The sequence below is a fragment of the Xenopus laevis genome, chromosome 3L (assembly GCF_017654675.1).
Source record: "Xenopus laevis strain J_2021 chromosome 3L, Xenopus_laevis_v10.1, whole genome shotgun sequence".
Classification (NCBI taxonomy): domain Eukaryota; kingdom Metazoa; phylum Chordata; class Amphibia; order Anura; family Pipidae; genus Xenopus; species Xenopus laevis.
Window position 1 is genome coordinate 115,018,032 of NC_054375.1, and position 20,052 is coordinate 115,038,083.

Genomic DNA, 20,052 nt, shown 5'->3' on the forward strand with positions numbered 1-20,052 from the left:
GGAAAGTCAAAGGGATAGAGGCAAATTTACATAAACCAATGGTCTCCTTAGGGGCAGATTTATCAAGGGTCGAATTTTGAAGTAGAAAAAACGTTGAAATTCAACCATCGAATAGAATTCTCTGACATTCGAATTCGAAGTCGGAGGATCGAATCGAACGATTTTATTTCCCAAAAAATCCTTCGACTTACAAAAAATGTAGCAAAACCCACAGGAGGTCCCACATAGGCTAAACAGCAATTCGGCAGGTTTAAGTTGGCAAAGTATTGAAGTCGAAGTTTTTTTAAAGAGACAGTTCTTTGAATATCAAATGGTCGAATAGTCGAACGATTTTACTTTGAATCGAAGGTTGAAGTCGAAGTCGTAGTAGCCTATTCGATGGTCGAAGTATCCAAAAATTACTTTGAATTTTTTTACTTCGAAAATTCCCTCGAATTCACTTTGACCCTTAATAAATCTGCCCCTAAGTGTATATACAGAACTTTATGCTGCAGGACTGACGGAAAATCTCCAGTGTTAGTGCTAGGGTTGCCACCTGGCCGGTAAAAATTATGGCTGATCCCAATGTTATTAATAGGGAAAAAAGATAAATATATAGGAAGGCTGGTATTTTTCTCTCAAAAAAGGTGGCAACCCTAGTTAGCACATTGCCGCGGACAGGGTGGCCAATATTGCTAAGGTCAAGGTGGGCAGCAATAATACAAAATGAACACTGTAACAAGGTATAAGCTGGGTGTTTCGACATGGAAAGAAGTTTAATTTTTTCTTCAGTCAACACAATAAAAAAATGTTACCAAAAAAAAAAAAATAGATAAAAGATAGAGCAGAGGCTTTAGTGGTGGTGGTATTGCTGGTTTTTATATTCCAATATTTTTATTGAGTTTACATAAAATAAACAAAGTTGACAGTAGCTTACAGTAGCACATTAAGAGACAGTACAGATTGAGTCCTCAAATATACCATATAGTCTCCTCATGTAGTTACATCAAAATACTCACAAATTTAACACATAGCTTGTAGCTAAACTGTGAACATCCACTGTTGGTGAACAGAAAGCAAAATACTTACAATCAAATTAACCATTGAACTAGCAGACAAGTCCTGAAAATCCTATAAAAATAGTTACAAGTGAGATAAGACAGTGGTAACGGTTCAAATGCTTAGAAAGGCAGTCGGATAATTAGTACCAAATCTATATTCAATCCAAGGGGACCAAACCAACAGGTATTTCTGGTGAGTATCCAGTAAGATGCTAGACATCTTCTCCTGGACCATTATCCAATCAATTTTACCCTTCGTGACCTTGATAGAGATATGCTTAGTTTTCCAAGCCTTTGCGATTGTTTTGCAGCCGTCATTATCAACAGGAAAAGTTGGAATTGGTTTGACGTGAAAGCATCAGGTTTTTTACATAATAGGGCCGTGCTAGGGTGTTTTGGAATAGGTATATTAAAAATGGAATAAATCATATTATATATTCTTATTCAAAATCTTTGAACTAGAGGACATAGCCACCAAATATGATACATAGAGCCCTTGTGGGTACAACATCTATCATCGGCTGAACGTATAAATCGCGCTATACGTGCGGGGAACAGGTGGTATTGCTGGTTTTTACCAAGAATAACGTTTTCCAGGGTACTAGGACTGCCACCTTTTAAATGGTTTAATTTTACTTTTTAAATGTAACTATTTAAATGTAGATGCCAACCCTATGCTTTACAAGTAGGAGCAGAACATTAAAGAATCATTTCTAATGAAATATTGGCTCCAGCGAAGGCTACTGCAGGCAACCACCTCCACCACACAGTACACAGAGCAAAGAAAACAATGAATTGTTTCGTTTTTGTTATAATATTGAGAGCGAGGCTATAATGGCAATCACAACGAAAAAAAAAGTACATTTTTTTCCCCCGTTTCCTGACAAAGGTAAACAAAGTCTTTGAGAGCACGAGCGTTCAGCCCCGTGTAGGCCACGCCTCTAGGCGTCACTACACGTACAGGCTTCAATGTAGTATTCGTGACGTCACTGCTCCGCGACTTGCGACGTCTGGATCTAGTGGCCGACAGGAGCAGAGGAGCTACACATTTAAACGACGTTGCGGGATTTTTTTAAACAGCAATCCGGGACTGCAAGATATGTTATGAAAATCGGGACTGTCCCGCGAAAAGTGGGACTGTTGGTTGGTATGTCTCGTGCCATTGGCATGGCACATTGTGCATTGTAGGACTGTGGCAGCCAGTTTACATTTTATTTTATGGGGGTTGCCTGATTTTTAGCACCAATCTCGAGAGCTTCTACATGATTTCAGTTAAAGTTAAAGCTGCCAAATAGCGAGGTGTTACAATTGCTCACATGCTTTTTATTCTAATTGTTATACCAGAAAATAGCACAGACAGTGCTCGGCAAGACAGCAACACAGTGCAGGGTAAGAAGTAGCAGCACATCGCACATCTAGAACGTAGAGGGATACACCAGAGATTACAGTTCACCTTTGTTTGAAATACAAGCTAGTCTGCTATTATCATCACATTGCATTAGCTTTAAAGCACTTACTGCACCTCCACAGTTGCCAGGTTTACATTTCAAAACCAGCCAAAGACTACAAAAAAATAGCCATAATGTAGCCAAAAGCCACTTTAAAAGTAGCCCAATTGGTACACTGAAACAAATTGTGCTGGAGTCCGGAGGGGAGGGCTGCACAGAAATGGAGGCGATGGGCATCACCCCCCAAACGAACAGTCACAGTAGTACAAATGACCGGACATGCAAAAACATGCCGTGCTGGGAATTGAACTCCGTCTGTACCTCCCCAGTCCCCACAAAGCACCCACACTTGAGTTCAACTTCTGCTGCTAAGGGAACTAAAACTCACAGTATCACACACTAACCACACGAACATCCGACTCAGCAGAGCGGAGAACTTCCAGCACATGTCGGCAGTCAATCTCTCTCTCAGTCTCTTCTATTTTCCAGCAGCGGGATGGTCTGTGTGTGTCACCCGAACGCTGACATCATTAATTTGCATTTAAAAAAAAAAAAAAAAAACAGAAAAATTGTGCGGGTTTTGAAAGTCCAAACTCTCGGCAACCTCCCAAAAATGCTCAAATCTGTATGTTGGAGGGTTTGGACCCGCCACTTAGCTTTAACAATTGGCCAATTTGGTGATAAACCCATTAACCTGGCAACCCTGTGCATCTCACCTACATTTTTTTACAAACTGGACTGTAATTTAAGTGGCTCCTTGGTGATGTCACCAAACATCCTCCCATTCTTCCCCACAGCAGCTTTGGACAAGAAGCATGTACCATAGATTATATTATGATAATAGCACATACCCCATCAGTCAGGGTCAGAGATTGGGGTTTTTTTGAACATGTGCAAGTAAGAAAGTTTTGTGGGATGGAAGCCATTATTTGGCTCAAACTCACACATATTCAAGGCTGAGCTGCAATTTACAGATAAGGTTTTATAAAATTTTATGTAAAATTCAGAAAGTAATTTGGCAGAACAAAGGCGAATGAATAGTGAAGGGGGTGTTTATTACACTTCCATTCTCATTTAACTAATCTTTATACACTTTATAGGATCTCAAAGTTGTATATTCACTGAAGTCATAAATATGACTAAGTTTGAAAATATTTACTGTAAATGTGTGTTTAGATCAAATTAAAACCTACAATTTGCCATTGTCTTGAGAGGCGGTATTCTCTTTTTCAGCATGAATTCAATGAACAGGCTTGTGCCGATCATACTTAAATTAATAAATATCCATGTTTTTGTTATTGCTTGCATTCAAACAGATAATGAAATCACTTTCATTTTCTAACTTCCTGGCGAAGGGGCACCCTCCAAAACATTGGGCACACATTGGGCACACAATTAACACCATTCTTTAATTTGTTTTGTGTTCGGTAAGAAAATAAATCACTTCCTGGTGCTGCCAAGTTATTTCAGGATACAAAGCACCGCTCGCACACCCTGGCCTTGTATAATGAACGCCTGGTGCACAGGTGATAGAGGGATCAGCACCCTACAAAGTACATTCCAAGAAGAATTCACTGGCACTCCAAGGCAGATGCAAGCAGGGACAACCCTTGCGTGTTAACACGCAAGGGTTGTCCCTGCTTGCATCTGCCTCGGATTGCCAGTGAATTCTTCTTGACTGCCAAGTTACTGACAGTCCACAGATAAGCCCTCTGTATAATAAGCTTCTCCTTTTCTCAAACCCTAATAAAGTCTGCATCTTAGGAAAGGGAGGGCTTCTTTTATACAAAACGCCTCACAAAGTGAGGGGAAACTATTTTCCATTAGTTCTTATATCACAAAAAAAACCTAGGGAAAAAAATGTCAAGTTAAAAGACTAAGCAGAATACATTGACAACAAAAGCTCAGATGAGGCATACTGCTTTGAACTGCAATGGTTGCCTGCATTTGCATGATCACAGAAACATAAAAGTAAACAACTTTGCTCTTTAATAAATACTTTTCCTTTGGGTGGTAATTTATTACAAAGGTGTATTACAGTTAATGTTTTTGTTTACACTACAGAAAGAGGGACATGTGCTTTGCCTATATCTGAATGAAGTTAGGCTAATCACTGATACTTATTAAACAGCACCTGCTTTTGAACGGATGGGTCCCAAAGTGTTGCAGTCAAAGACAGAAGAGACTGCTGTGCGGGTAGTTGTCCGAGTTCGACCTTTGCTCCCAAAGGAGGTTTTGCATGGTCAACAGCCCTGTTTGTGGACAGAACCAGACCAAAAGAGCCTAACACTTGGAACAAACAGGCACTTTCAGTTCCAGGATATACTGGATGAGGCTTGCAGCCAAGATGCAACATATAACTCCTGTGTACAGCCATTGCTTGAGGCTTTCTTTCAAGGATTTAATGTCACCGTGTTTGCTTATGGGCAGACTGGCTCAGGAAAAACCTACACCATTGGAGAAGCAAGTATATGTGAGTATGTCTATGAAAGTTTTTATTCATCCAGGTACTAGATATATTTGAGTACTAATTCTGTATTTTGTATATAATAAAAGGGAGTTATACTTTTAAACTAAGAGGTTGGTACTTTAGTGTATGTTGAACAAGGGTTGTATTTCTTGCAGAGGACTTATTTAAAGTGGACCTGTCACCCAGACACACAAATCTGTATACTAATAGTCCTTTTCAAATTAAACATGAAACCCAATTTCTATTTTTTATTAAAGTGTTCATAGCTGTTGCAAGTTCATTTAAACATCTCCGCTGTCAATCAAATATTGTCTGCCCCTCCAGACAATTCCTTTCACTTTCCATTCAGCACTTCCTAGATGTCACTGCTCTCCAAACATTTCCCCGTTCTCTTCACTATTTAATTGTGTAGCCAGGACATGGGGATGGAAATCGGGTCCTCCATTCTGGTGCACAAGATTCTGAGATGATGCAAGGCTTAATAACAGTGTCCACAAAATGGCTCCTGCCTGCTTGCTATAATAATGAATTCCCAGACTGAAGGAAACAAGAGTCAAATAATTTATATAGTGTAATTAAAGTTCATTTTGCTCGATAAACGTAATAAAATAGGATTTTTAATTTTTTTTTTGGGTCACGTGTCTCCTTTAAGTGGAGTGTTTTAGTTCTGAATATACAGCAGAGAAATACCATTGCAGGCACTTAGCAAATCTGACCATATAAACCATATATGTAAAAAAAAAAAAACAAGCAAAAATGGGAACAGCGAAAATTGTAATATTTGGCATGTGTAGTGGATCTCTGCCAATGGTCCTTTTCCCCCTGTTATCACAGCTTCCTTGTGGATGCAGCCCAGTATAGGGTTTGTAGTAGCGATACACTAAATACAGAATTTTGTCCGTGATTTTGCTGAACTGCATCTGACATCTTAGTAACATGAATTAAAAATACTGCAAAAATGAATGTGATCTATCTTTATTCAGATTTTTTTTTGCTAAAATTTGATTATGCAAGTTAAGGTATGGCTCATCATTTGGCGAAATCTTTTATGGAGTATTAGAACGTAAACAAAACTGAAAGATTCAGCACATCACTAAACTGTGGTAATATAACATTGCTACATTGATGTGAATGATGTGTAAGCTATTGGTCAGGACCCAAAAATTGGTCAAATGCCATTAAGGATGGGTGCCCAACTACTACTGATGGTCTCATGGGTAACTTAATTTTCTCAGGTTTTTTTTACCTTGCCTTTCAGCCAGCCAAAGACAGCTGGACTGATGGCTGTAAGGATGAGCTGAAACTGTAGGTCCTATTCTTCCTGATTATAATTTACTGTAGAAAGGTAGATGGTGGTGGTATGAGAAGAGGCTAGATTAAGTACCTCCAACTCCTTTTATTACCTTGACATGCCTTTTGCCGGCTGCTTTTCATGGCAACAAGCATCTTAAATATACATCTGATTTCATCATCAAGGGTATTGCTTTTTTGGGGCTTGGGTTATCCATTACAACATCCACTGAAGAACCTTCCGTGAGTTGATGGATAGCCTGATTTCCATTCAGTGTTAAAAACATTTTCGCTGGATGGGGGTTAAGTAGCAGCAAACTGTTAGATATATGACACTTAATATTATGTTAAGTACAGAGCTGGATTTAACTTGTTGGTTTGCAGGCCAGGGATGGCTCGTTGTTTGCATAGTACAGGTGCTGTTAACTATTTTTTCATATTTACCCCAGTGCAGAGTTTTCCTCAAAATTCCAGAATTATAGTGGGCATCTACTAAGTTCATGTTCTCAGTGCACTAATACCGACGCAACTTAGCAACTGTTTTAAATCATGCAAGTTATGGCATGTTTTGCTTAATTTGGAATGGTGTCACCCTCTGGTGTGGCATTGATAAGGCATTTGTGCCCAATTTGTTTGACACAAGTCAGTTGTTGCTTCAAGTTGCTAAGTAACATCATTAAATGCAAGCACCTTTGTGAAAGGGCTGCTGGGAGTTGTAGCTCTGAAGCATCTATAGTGCTAATGTTTGCATATTCATGACCAACAATCTCTTCTATTTTTTTTTTTGGTCCCCTTTTTTAAATTTGTTTCTAGCTTCAATGTCTGAGGATGAGCAGGGAATCATCCCACATGCTATGGCTGAAATCTTTAAGCTGATTGATGAAAATGACCTAATCGACTTCACCCTTCGCGTTTCCTACCTGGAAGTGTACAAAGAGGAGTTTAGAGATCTTCTTGAAGTGCACACCACAAGCAAAGGCATTCTTATACGAGAAGATGAAAAGGGTAGTGTTGGTAAGTGCAATACAGCTTTTTGCCTATTCATGGTAAATATATTAATGATCCTAAGAATAACCCACTGCTGCTGGCTTGTTCTTTCAGTGTTATGTGGCATAAAGGAATGTGAAGTCGAGGGGCTGGATGAGGTGCTTAGCCTACTGGAAATGGGCAATGCTGCAAAACATACAGGGGCCACTCATGTTAACGTCCATTCAAGCCGTTCACATACGGTCTTTACTGTCACAATGGAACAAAGGAGGTGTGTTGGTCGGGTTGCCAGAGTGGCTACTGATGAAGAAGAGATGCTCCCTGATATTGGCCAAGTTTTGTCTTCCAAGTTTCACTTTGTAGACCTTGCTGGGTCTGAAAGAGTTCTAAAAACAGGAAACACCGGTGAGCGGTTAAAAGAAAGTATTCAGATAAATACTGGTCTGCTGGCTCTGGGTAATGTCATCAGTGCTTTGGGGGACCCAAAACGAAAAACCATTCATATCCCATATAGGGATTCCAAAATAACAAGGTAGGTTCCATATATATATATATTTTAATTATTTTAATGTTTCTTCCCTGGGCATAATTATGAATTTTAACTGCACCCTACTACTTTTGCAATGCTGATTTGCTTAGTATAAGAAAATTACTCCTGTGCTGTGTTTCTGATCATTTTCAATCTTTCTTCAGCAGCTTTAAGTAGTACAGTGGAATGTTTTTAAAGCATGGTGGTGTGTTAATTTGAGAAATTTTAAATTAGGCACTGTTTTACCTTTTTGAAAATATAACAATTATTTACCATTTAAGTGATTGTTGTTTAGGCTTGTATGCATTGCAGATGCCTGCACCTAGGGCCTTATTTATCTGCCATTTGTTATGTAGGATATTGAAGGACTCCCTAGGTGGCAATGCAAAGACTGTGATGATTGCATGCGTTAGTCCATCTGCATCCGACTTTGATGAAACTTTAAATACTCTAAATTATGCAAGTCGAGCCCAGAACATTAAGAACAAAGCTACTGTCAATTGCAAAAGAGATACAGAGCGTGTGGAGGATTTGCATCTTCAAATCAAATCTCTGCAGCGTGCCCTTGAACAGAGATTGCGCTCAGAAACCCGCATACTAAATCGTTCTGACCCTGCTAAGGCAGTAACCCAGCGCTCTATGGATGATCAGATCATCGCAGAATGTGCACACTACAGGACATGCACTGACACAGCTTATTTACTCCTGATGGAGCTCCTCTCTGAAACTGTCCTGAGTCCTGCTCAGATCCTTCGGGTAACAGAATGGATGTGTTTAGTAGAAGAAGAGAGAAGTGATGTGTCATCTGCCTCAGGTCTTGATAGTGGGATTGAGAGCTCCACTGCTGAGGAGAAATTAAAGGAGCTAGGCAAGAGGCAGATAAAGGACAAGGTAAGTCTGCTAACAAAAGTATTAGACTTTGCCAACATATCGGACTGCATCCATAATGCTTGTTTTTGGAATACCAGTTTTGGAGCAATCTTCAAAATGTTACATGGCATTGACATTTGAAAACAGATTGGCTAAATGTATAGAAGCATGGGGACACAAGTTCTAACATTTTCTTTTTTTTTTTAAGTGTATGAGTGTGCTATGTGTGCCAGTTAGCTAAGTTATCTAAAAAGCTGTATGGTTCCATTCAAACCTTTCTGAAATTTGCTTTGAAAAAATAAATGCTTTTCCACTTTATTCATCAAAATATTTTGGCTATAGCCATAACCAACTGGACTGACTTGTATGTGGTGTACATAAAAGGTATGTTTTGTCCAGGGTAACAGACACTGGGTTTTAACAGCACATTATCTGTTTTGAACTGAAATTCTGATGATTGTACAAGTGATAGAATATAAAGGGGCTAATGTAATAGTATGGACAATAGTTTGGCCATTACAGTCCTGTTTAGAATGATAATGTTTAGCACCTGTCACAATTCACTTTACTGAACGACTCTCAAAGCACGTTACTTCCCACTCTCTATGGGGGATTCTGAATTCATTGGGACTGTCTATCACTTGATGACAAAATTCTCAGAATTCCTTTTGTGTATCTTTTTGAATTTCTTCATGTCTTAGCCTTTGTTTAACTAATTAGTAGTTTGTTCCATTTTTACTAGAGCAAATATAGACTTGTATAACTTTGGGCCAGCTGCGTACATTCCATAATAAATTCTGATCTGATCCAATTCATCTTCCTCTGTCTGGATGAGAATTAGTGACATGCACGGTCATAAACTGATCAACATATAAGTTATGATGTAAATTATTCTTCTGCATGTTTTAATGCATTTTATGATAAGCATTTGCTAAGCACAATGCAAATAAGGAAATTAGTTTGTTTAAAGGGGCCTCCACTCAAAAGTTTGTTGCTTAAAATAAATAGTCATTTTAAGCAACTTTACAATATTAATTTCAATACCATAATTACAAATTTAAATGGTTAAGTTATTTGTAAATGTAATTACAATTGAAAGCAGTGTCTTTTTGGCTGTTTATATTCTTTGTGCTACTGATTCTTACACTACATTACATTAAATATAGCCTTTGTATTCAATGTGATTATGCAAAAAAAACATTTTTGCTGGAGATCCCCTTTAATTAGAAAGCTGCTTTGCTTAGTCTAAATATCAAAACATGTACACAGTGTGAACAGGAAAATTGCTTATTCTTTTCTGTTCTTGTGATTCTGCTGCATGTAAGGGGTTGCTGACCTTCGAAAAGGAATCTGAAATTGAGAAGGATAAACACATTGAAAACCTTCAGCTCCAAATACAGCGTCTCGAAGATGAGAACAGAGAATTTCTGTCTGCCCTAGAAGATGCAATGGAGCAGTATAAAGTGCAGGTGCTGCATTTCTCTTTCCGAATGTAATAGCAAATGTGTCAAATCTAGAACAGAGCTGGCTATATACACAGAGTAGTCAGGATGTCAAAGTTGGGTGTTTTTTGACTGAAATGCCAATCTGTCCATACATGGGCAATCACACAATGATCTGGCCATATTGCTCTAATTCAGTAGCATACAAATTCATTGTTTTAAACAGAAAACCTGGTTTATGTTCTCCATCAGCACATGGGGAAATTGATTCATTTGCAGTTTGATAGGGCTATACTTTGACACCCGTATGGCCCAGTTGCATATTATTTTAAGTAGTTGGGTGACCACAGTCTGCTTGCCAGTCATGGTGATGTCTTATAAATCAGTACATAGGTGGCTGCCTGTAGAAGAAAGGCTCTGCACAGTGCAGACAAGAGGTCCAGCATTTCACCAGGGAATCACTTAACTCTAATAAAAATGTTAAAAACATATGAAGTCAAATAATGCTAAGCAAATGGGCATTCTTACCAAATCTCACTCTATCTGGCTTTCTCGCTGGGCACCAAAAACAAAGCTCTGAGCCCCAGAGTTTGTTAGCTACAGAGCTAGACTTTTGTAGACTGTGGTCATAATTATCAAAAAATACTTAACAGTTAATCTAACAATTTAATGATATCAGTTTTCTGGTTATGTACTACATTTAAGATGGGATGCCCAGATGAAATGCCCTCTGTGCTATGTCTTACCACTGGCTTTGTTTTGTTAAGCTGTTTTCCCTGTGTGTGTATTGTTTGCCATAGATGTGACTGGACATGATCCAGCTAGGAAAGCACAGTGATTACTTGCAGACTGAAGCTGTAAGTAACAGGCTGCTTTTTTATAGAGTACCAAGCTGCAAGAACAACATGATGAAATCATTAAACATCAAAATCTCCTGGAGAGGTTAAGGCCCGGTCTCTCTGCATCAGCCCTCTTGGAAGACGTACACGTGCTGCAGTTTGGGGGAAGGCCGAGTACAGCCCCAATAATTCACATAAGACCACATGTCTCCTTTGAACAAAAGAAATCTGCTTCATGGGAATTTTCAAAGTCCAAAAAGGTGTGAGTTTTCGGCCTTTAAGATGATAAATGCTGACTAGATTCCTTGACTTATTGTCTAATTGCTGTTTTTTTTAGCTACAATCCCCCATGACATGTTTCTTTGGGGGTAATTTATCAAGCTGTTCTAAAGGCTGGCAACTTTATGCCCTCAGGACAAGCTTTACTTAATTTACCCAAACTGCAGAGTAATAGGTCAATTCCAGTCCTGTCCATGTGCACACAAGGTGAAAATCCCCTTTAGGGTCAGGCCACACGAGCAGATTCTGGGAGATTACATGCCCCAGCGACAAATCTCCTTCTTCAGGGTGACAATCTCCCCGAACTGCCTTCCCCCTGCCCTGCGCCGGCTAAAATGAAAATCGCCTGCGGCAATGCACATGCAGCGCTTCGTATTTCCCGGAATCGCCCAAAGTTTCCTCATGAGGCAACTTCGGGCGACTTAGGGAAACTAAGCGCCGTGTGTGCATTGACGCAGGCGATTTTTATTTTAGCCGGCGGAGGGCAGGGGGAAGGCAGTTCGGGGAGAAATGTCGCCCCGAAGAAGAGGAGATTTGTCGCGGGGGCTCATGCTCAAAGAATTTATATTAATTGTAGTGATTATAATCATTACAGTCAGTCTCTGGGCTAGGACTACTTGGCTGAAAATATCCCCAGCCCTGGGGTACAATTGTAGGGATGCTTCCCTGAAGTCTTTTTCTGTTGTACATGTACTTAACCCAGGGAAGCAGCATTTGCATGCACTAAACCCAGGATTGCAAACTAGAAACAGAAAAGATCACTATTTGAAAACCATAAGTTGTTGTGAAGATGTACTACCCCTTAATTTCATGAGCCAACTTTTTAATAAAGCATCTTTTATCTTCCCCTTCACTTTCACACTTATAATTTTTTGTCTTTTTTTTCCATCATTGTGTTATGTCCTATCACGCTGCTATGTGTTTCAGTGTTTTGTTTTTTTGTCACTTTCTTCCCCCTGTGCATCTTGACAGTGTGTAATTATTGTGTGTTTTTGCTCAGAACAGATTTCCAGCAGCTGCATTTCCTCTTTATCTAAAGAATTTACTAAGAGTTTTCAAACTGGCACACAGAATCTGGTGTCTAGCTTAGAAGAAGCTGATACAGTGCTGCAGAAACGGTTTAGTGAAGATTCAAATGAATCGGCTGAAGAAGATAAAAATGAATCTAAAGGGCAGCAAGGAAAACCTCCCAGGTAACCAACAGCGTTCATCATGGAAGCATGTTGTCTTTTGTAAAAGGGAAAGCTTACAACTTTTCTGTATTTTTCTTTTTGCAGACCAGAAAGAAAGACGAAGGCGGGATCAAATTGTTCCTATTATAAGCTGCAGAGCAGGAACTCTGATAGTGAGGGGGAGGACTTTACATTTGCATGCCTGGATATGAAATCATGTAAGTGTTAAAAGTAAAATTGCACAGTATATCATCACAGGATGCTGAGTAAACTAGAATAAGGATGTCCAACTGCAAGCCAGATGTGGCCCTACAGCCTGGCAAATAATTGTGTTCTTTGACAACATTATTTATTATAATCCAGCACATAAACAGTTCTGTATTGGGAAAAATCTCATACTAAAACAGTTAGGGGCCGATTCATGAAGCTCGAGTGAAGGATTCGAAGTAAAAAAACTTCGAATTTCGAAGTGTTTTTTGGGCTACTTCGACCATCGAATGGGCTACTTCGACCTTCAACTACGACTACGAATCGAAGGATTCGAACTAAAAATCGTTTGACTATTCGACCATTCGATAGTCGAAGTACTGTCTCTTTAAAAAAAACTTCGACCCCCTAGTTCGGCAGATAAAAGCTACCGAAGTCAATGTTAGCCTATGGGGAAGGTCCCCATAGGCTTGCCTAAGTTTTTTTGATCGAAGGATATTCCTTCGATCGTTGGATTAAAATCCTTCGAATCGTTCGATACGAAGGATTTAATCGTTCGATCGAAGGATTATTCCTTCGATCGTTCGATCGCAGCATTTGCGCTAAATCCTTCGACTTCGATATTCGAAGTCGAAGGATTTTAGTTCCTAGTCGAATATCGAGGGTTAATTAACCCTCGATATTCGACTCTTGATGAATCGGCCCCTTAATGTTGCTTTATTTTTTCTTTCATGACAAAATGATCTGGAGGATCAAACAAGGGGGAATGGGACATTTCTGTGCAATCTTTTTATTGCTGACAAGTGGTTAAAAGTGGTATTGCAATGACACACTGGGGGTCATTTATAAACTTCGCGCAGGGCAGATTGGTTCGCAAAGTGAATATATTTGCCCTGCGCATGGTTATTTTTATAAAGCGGAATAAGAGGGTGCAAACAGAATTGCGTTTTTTTTTTTTTTTCACAATCGGATGTCTATAGCAGCTTTTTAATATGCCACAATTCGCAAATTGCGAATATTTATGCGCACACTTTGCAAATCAATTATGCCACAACTTTGGTGGCGGATAAAATATTCGCAAAACAGTTTTGCAAACTACGAATTTAAGTTACTAATAATGCTATTTTCGCGCACGACAACCTCGCACATTGGTTGCACTCACGCAAACTCCCATATCATTTGCACACCATTTGTGAAAATTTATTCACACTGCGAATTCGCAAAAAAACGGAAAGATGGGCAGAGCAGTGCAATATATTAGCGTTCCGGAAAAAACATGCGTAATAGAAACAATTGCCAAAAATATGTGCTGCGCAAACTTTATAAATGACCCTCACTAACTTTTATTACAGAACCCTAAATTTATTAAAGGGGACCTGTCACCCTAAGAAATAATTCCAAATAATTTTTTATCATGTTAGTTGATCAGAATAAAGTTTACTCACACTGTTATTTAAATTTTGTTTCTTTCAGTCTTGGAATTCACAATTATAGTAAGCAGGAAGGTGCAATTTTGTGACAACGCAAGTTATCGCCCCAAACTCTTGTGTATGCACCAGAATGGGGGAACTAATGCCCATACACATTGCCCTACACATTCATTATAGAGCCTGAGGAGGGAAGGGAGAATGTGAGGAGAGCAGTGACATCTAGGAAGTGCTGAATGGAAAGTGAAAGTAATTGACTGCCCTGCCTTATGCCTGAGGCTTAAAAGAGGGGTAGGCAATGTATGATTGACATCTGAGACTTTCAAATCATTTCATAAAACATATGGATGTTTTAAAGAGGAGTGGAATTTGGGTTTCATGTTTAATTTGAAAAGGTCTTTCGCTATACAGCTTTTTATGTGTGGGTGACAGATCCGCTTTAAGCAGAAATTGTGGGGCTTTTCTTGCAAGTACTGCACTGTTTTGTTCCAGCACCCCAGGCATCCCCTGTGCTTTTCAAAGCTGGTTGTATGTGCAGTACAAACATTTTTGAAGAAAAACGGGATTCCTGGAACAAAATGGTTACGCTTACAGGAAAAGTACCCCTGGCTGCTGCATTTTTTGAGGAGGAAGGGCACTAGCCCCAAAAATGTAGCAAGCAACCAGAATTACTGGGGGGTGTCTAACATTTTGGCACACCCCAATGATTCTACCTTTCATTCTCCTTCAGAATTTGCCTTTATTAATTCTTTTAAGTCCTGGTAGAACTCCTAACTGTTAGACTTAATTTTATGCTTGAAGCACTTACCCAGAGAGACCACAATGTACCCAGAGAGAGCCAAATCCCAGGAAATGATTCAAAGTGGAGACTGCGTCAGGCTCAGCAAAAGATCCGGGAACTAGCTATCAACATCCGCATGAAAGAAGAGCTCATTAAAGAGCTTGTTAAAACTGGTAAGGTTCCTTTCCAGCTGGCGATGATCCGCTAATCCTTCTAACGTTCTTTTTTGTTGACTCGTTACAGACAAGTCATTATTAGCAAAATCTGTTATGTTACACTTTAGCATATCTATCAATGGCGTGGCAGCCTAGAAAACCTTATTAATCCAGAAAACAAAAGTGACTGACTGCACTGTTATGTGGGTTATATCTGGGGACTGTTGCATGGAGGTGCAAAACTTCACTTGTAATATCTAGGATGGTAACAGAAAACTGTGCCTTGATTGGTTGTGTTCATTTTTCCTATAAATATTTTAAGTATCTTGGACTGAAGAAGCCACTTGGGTTTATGGTGAACCATTTTCAAGAATACTGCATGCTATATATCTTCATCTAGATCAGTGATCCCCAACCAGTAGCTCGTAAGCAACATGTTGCTCTCCAAACCCTTGTATGTTGCTCTCTTAGTGTCCTCAAACCAGGTGCTTATTTTTGAATTCCAGGCTTGAAAGCAAGTTTTAATTGCATAAAAACGAAGTATAGTGCCAAGTAGAACCTCCTCTAGACTGCCAGTCCACATAGGGGCTATCAAATAACCAATCACAGCCTTTATTTGGCACCCAAGGGACTTTTTCATGCTTGTGTTGCTCCCCAACTCTTTTTTACTTTTGAATGTGGCTCACGGTAAAAAAATGTTGGGAACCCCTGATCTAGATGAATGAAAACCTCTTTAGACATCCCTTGGATGCTGTTACATAATATTACTAGCTGAGGTAGCTAATATTGTTGCTAAGCAGATCTCCAATACTACAGAATGCTGCAGTGTCATTGGATGACTTGTATGAAGCATTACCTGAGAAGCCAATTAAATATCCAGAAAATGGACAGCATAACTCTATGTACATTTTTACATACACGGAGATTACGGGAATGCAATCTCCCATAGACTATAATTTAATCCAATAATTCACATTTTTATAATTGATTTCCTTTTTGTATTTAATAATAAAACAAAACCTTGTACTTGAAGGTAACTAAGAAATAATGCATCCTTATTAGAGGCTAAACAATCCTTTTGGGATTATCATTTTTTAGTAAACTAAGTATGGTGATCTAAATTACAGAATTCCTTATTCAGTAAACCCCCAGGTCCCGAGCATTCTAGATAACCGGTCCCACACCTGTAGTGGATACTATAGTTTGCACATACATCAAATATCTGGAAAAGAAACATTAGCTTTAAAGAGTTGTAAACCTATATATAAACTTCTGCACAATTACAAATATTAATTTATTTTAAAGGAGAACAAGACATTCTTTTCATCCTTTTCTCCGAAATGGCATATTTTTCTTTTTGTGTTTTAATGATAAGCTTGCAATAGTCATTTGCCTGTCCTTTTCATACCTACTCTAGTTAAGAAATGTGGCCATCATCTTGGTAAAGTAAAATGCATATTTAACAATGTTTTGATTCCTATTGGAGTGGGCTTCTTGTTGTCAGTAGGGTTGCATGTAACACCAGGTGTCATCTTTGAGAGGAAATAATCTTGTTAAGCAAGCCCAGGAGAACTGCCAGTGCAGATTTATGTGCATGCTCCATGATTAGGGTCAGGTCCAAATGGGAGTCATAATAGGCCCTGCCGATTCGAAGTACACAGAGGCCGGAAAAGCAGCCCAATAAATTGTGACTGGCAATGGCATCTTTTATAGCAGCCCCTCTGGCATTTACTAGTATCAACAGATTGTGAGTCGGGACTGACTACAACATATGGATGGTGTCTATGATATGCATATGTGAAAGCTCCACATTGCCTATAATTTAAGTGCAGAAACTGAAAAAGCATTTCCAGTAAGAACAAGCTTTGGTTTACAACTGGACTTATTCTGTGCTCATGCTTTCATTGAGGATTTATTTTCCTTTTAAGTGTGAAAGCAGAATCTGTCTATGCTTTGTGTTTTCTGCCCTGCTTGTTCTGACTAAATATTCAACGTTTAACATTGTGACAGTAGTCTGCTTTCCTCCAGCCAAGTTTACAATTCCCACAATACACTGTACACTTTTTGTAGTCCTCCTTTTCAGATGTTTTAATTACATTCAAAGACATTACATAGTTACATAGTTAAATTGGGTTGAAAAAAGACAAAGTCCATCAAGTTCAACCCCTCCAAATGAAAACCCAGCATCCATACACACACCCCTCCCTACTTTTAATTAAAATTCTATATACCCATACCTATACTAACTATAGAGTTTAGTATCACAGTAGCCTTTGATATTATGTCTGTCCAAAAAATCATCCAAGCCATTCTTAAAGGCATTAACTGAATCAGCCATCACAACATCACCCGGCAGTGCATTCCACAACCTCACTGTCCTGACTGTGAAGAACCCTCTACGTTGCTTCAAATGAAAGTTCTTTTCTTCTAGTCTAAAGGGGTGGCCTCTGGTACGGTGATCCTCTTTATGGGTAAAAAGGTCCCCTGCCATTTGTCTATAATGTCCTCTAATGTACTTGTAAAGTGTAATCATGTCCCCTCGCAAGCGCCTTTTTTCCAGAGAAAACAACCCCAACCTTGACAGTCTACCCTCATAATTTAAGTCTTCCGTCCCTCTAACCAATTTAGTTGCACGTCTCTGCACTCTCTCCAGCTCATTTATATCCCTCTTAAGGACTGGAGTCCAAAACTGAACTGCATACTCCAGATGAGGCCTTACCAGGGACCTATAAAGAGGCATAATTATGTTTTCATCCCTTGAGTTAATGCCCTTTTTTATGCAAGACAGAACTTTATTTGCTTTAGTAGCCACAGAATGAAACTGCCCAGAATTAGACAACGTGTTATCTACAAAGACCCCTAGATCCTTTTCATTTAAGGAAACTCCCAACACATTGCCATTTAGTGTATAACTTGCATTTATATTATTTTTGCCAAAGTGCATAACCTTGCATTTATCAACATTGAACCTCATTTTCCAGTTTGCTGCCCAGTTTTCCAGTTTAGACAAATCACTCTGCAAAGTGGCAGCATCCTGCATGGAACCTATAGTTCTGCACAATTTAGTATCATCTGCAAAAATAGAAACAGTACTTTCAATGCCCACCTCCAGGTCATTAATAAACAAGTTGAAAAGCAAGGGACCTAGTACAGAGCCCTGCGGTACTCCACTAACAACACTGGTCCAATTAGAAAATGTTCCATTTACCACCACTCTTTGTAGTCTATCTTTTAGCCAGTTCTCTATCCAGGTACAAATACTATGTTCCAGGCCAACATTCCTTAATTTAACCAGTAACCTTTTGTGTGTCACTGTATCAAATGCTTTAGCAAAGTCTAAGTAAATCACATCCACTGCCATCCCAGAATCGAGGTCTCTACTTACATTCTCGTAAAAAGAAATTAAGTTAGTCTGGCAAGATCTATTACGCATAAAACCATGCTGTATAGCATAGTATTATAATTTGCTATGAAGTCCAGTATCTTATCCTTTATTAACCCTTCGAAAAGCTTTCCTACCACTGACGTCAGACTAACTGGCCTATAGTTTTGAGGCTGAGAACGGGATCCTTTTTTGAATAGAGGCACCACATTAGCAATTCGCCAGTCTCTCGGCACTATGCCAGATCTCAATGAATCCTGAAAAATTAAGTAAAGAGGTTTGGCAATCACAGAGCTAAGCTCACTAATTACCCTGGGATGAATACCATCTGGCCCTGGACCTTTGTTAATCTTAACATGTTCAAGTCTCTTTTGAATTTCTTCATGTGTGAACCATGCATCATTAGTTGTATTACTAGAATTGGGACTGTTAAGAAGGAAACCTTCACGTACTGGTTCCTCATTTGTGTAGACAGATGAAAAATATGAGTTCAGAATCTGCGCTTTTATTTTGTTTTCATCAACCAGCTGACCCCCCTCTGATAGTAAGGGTCCCACCCCTTCCTGCTTCATTTTTTTACTATTAACATGTTTAAAAAATAATTTTGGATTTTTTTTACTGCTTGCTGCAATATCCTTTTCTATAGCAATTTTAGCTTGCCTTATAGCTTCTTTGCATGATTTATTGGCCTCCTTGTACCTTATAAATGTTTCGGCTGTACCAGCTAACTTGAAAGCCTTAAAAGCATGTCTTTTCTTACCCACCTCAACACCAACGCTTCTATTGAACCAAAAAGGTTTTGCTTTGCAACGGCGTTCCTTGCTTACAAGTGGAATATACTGACAAGTATATTTATTAAGCAGCATTTTAAAGACTTCCCATTTTTGTTCTGTGTTTAACCCTGTGAAAAGCATTTCCCACTTAATATGTTGCAGAGATGCCCTTATACTGTCAAAGTTTGCACGTCTGAAATTTTGTGTTTTAGTTACTCCCTTATAGAATTGCTTCTGCAACAGAATCTCAAAGGAGACCATGTTATGATCACTATTCCCTAAATGCTCCCCCACACAAATGTTAGAGATGAGTTCAGTATTGTTAGTTATTACAAGGTCCAAAAGAGAGTTATTCCTAGTAGGTTCTTGAACGAGCTGGAATAAAAAGTTGTCATTCAGCATATTTACAAACCTACTAGCTTTTTCTGTTTTAGCAACCCCATTACCCCAGTCAATGTCTGGATAATTGAAGTCACCCATAGCAACAACTTGACCCAGCTGTGAAGCCGCTTGTATCTGCAAGAGTAGCTGGGCTTCATACTCGACACTTATATGAGGTGGTTTATAGCATACACCAATGATAATTCTTTTTGTTACCTTTTGCCCAGTCAAAATCTCTACTCAGAGTGATTCTACACCCTCACCAGTGCCAGCTATTTTTATTTCTTTAGCGCATGGCTTTAATTCAGGCTTTACATACAAACACACTCCTCCACCCTTTTTAATCCCTCTGTCCCTCCTAAAAAGGGTGTAACCATTTAAATTCACAATCCAGTCACATGTTTCATCCCACCAGGTCTCAGTGATACCAATTATATCATAATTTTTAGAGCATGCAATTAATTCTAAGTCACCCATTTTACCTGACAAACTCTGTGCATTTGCCAGCATACAGCGGAGGTTACTACTTTTACTTTTGAAATGTGCATTACTTAGTGAAGAATTATACGTTAAGTTAGTA

General features: G+C 39.0%; 1 protein-coding gene across 2 annotated transcripts in view; it reads left to right on the forward strand.

The window, feature by feature from the left end:
- Positions 1-2,008: 2,008 nt before the first annotated feature.
- The window catches only part of kif7.L (kinesin family member 7 L homeolog), a 32,659-nt gene continuing 14,615 nt past the window's right edge, over positions 2,009-20,052 (forward strand). Inside the window, exons 1-10 of one of the 2 annotated variants that reach the window (XM_018253203.2) lie at positions 2,009-2,187; positions 4,620-4,961; positions 7,062-7,262; positions 7,350-7,767; positions 8,121-8,655; positions 9,960-10,103; positions 10,960-11,175; positions 12,200-12,387; positions 12,472-12,584; positions 14,802-14,954. In XM_018253203.2, coding sequence (XP_018108692.1) covers positions 2,145-2,187; positions 4,620-4,961; positions 7,062-7,262; positions 7,350-7,767; positions 8,121-8,655; positions 9,960-10,103; positions 10,960-11,175; positions 12,200-12,387; positions 12,472-12,584; positions 14,802-14,954 — 2,353 coding nt within the window. In that variant the 5' untranslated portion in view covers positions 2,009-2,144. Of the gene's footprint in view, positions 2,188-4,552; positions 4,962-7,061; positions 7,263-7,349; positions 7,768-8,120; positions 8,656-9,959; positions 10,104-10,959; positions 11,176-12,199; positions 12,388-12,471; positions 12,585-14,801; positions 14,955-20,052 lie in introns of both variants that reach the window. The other variant, XM_018253204.2, reaches the window with a different exon arrangement.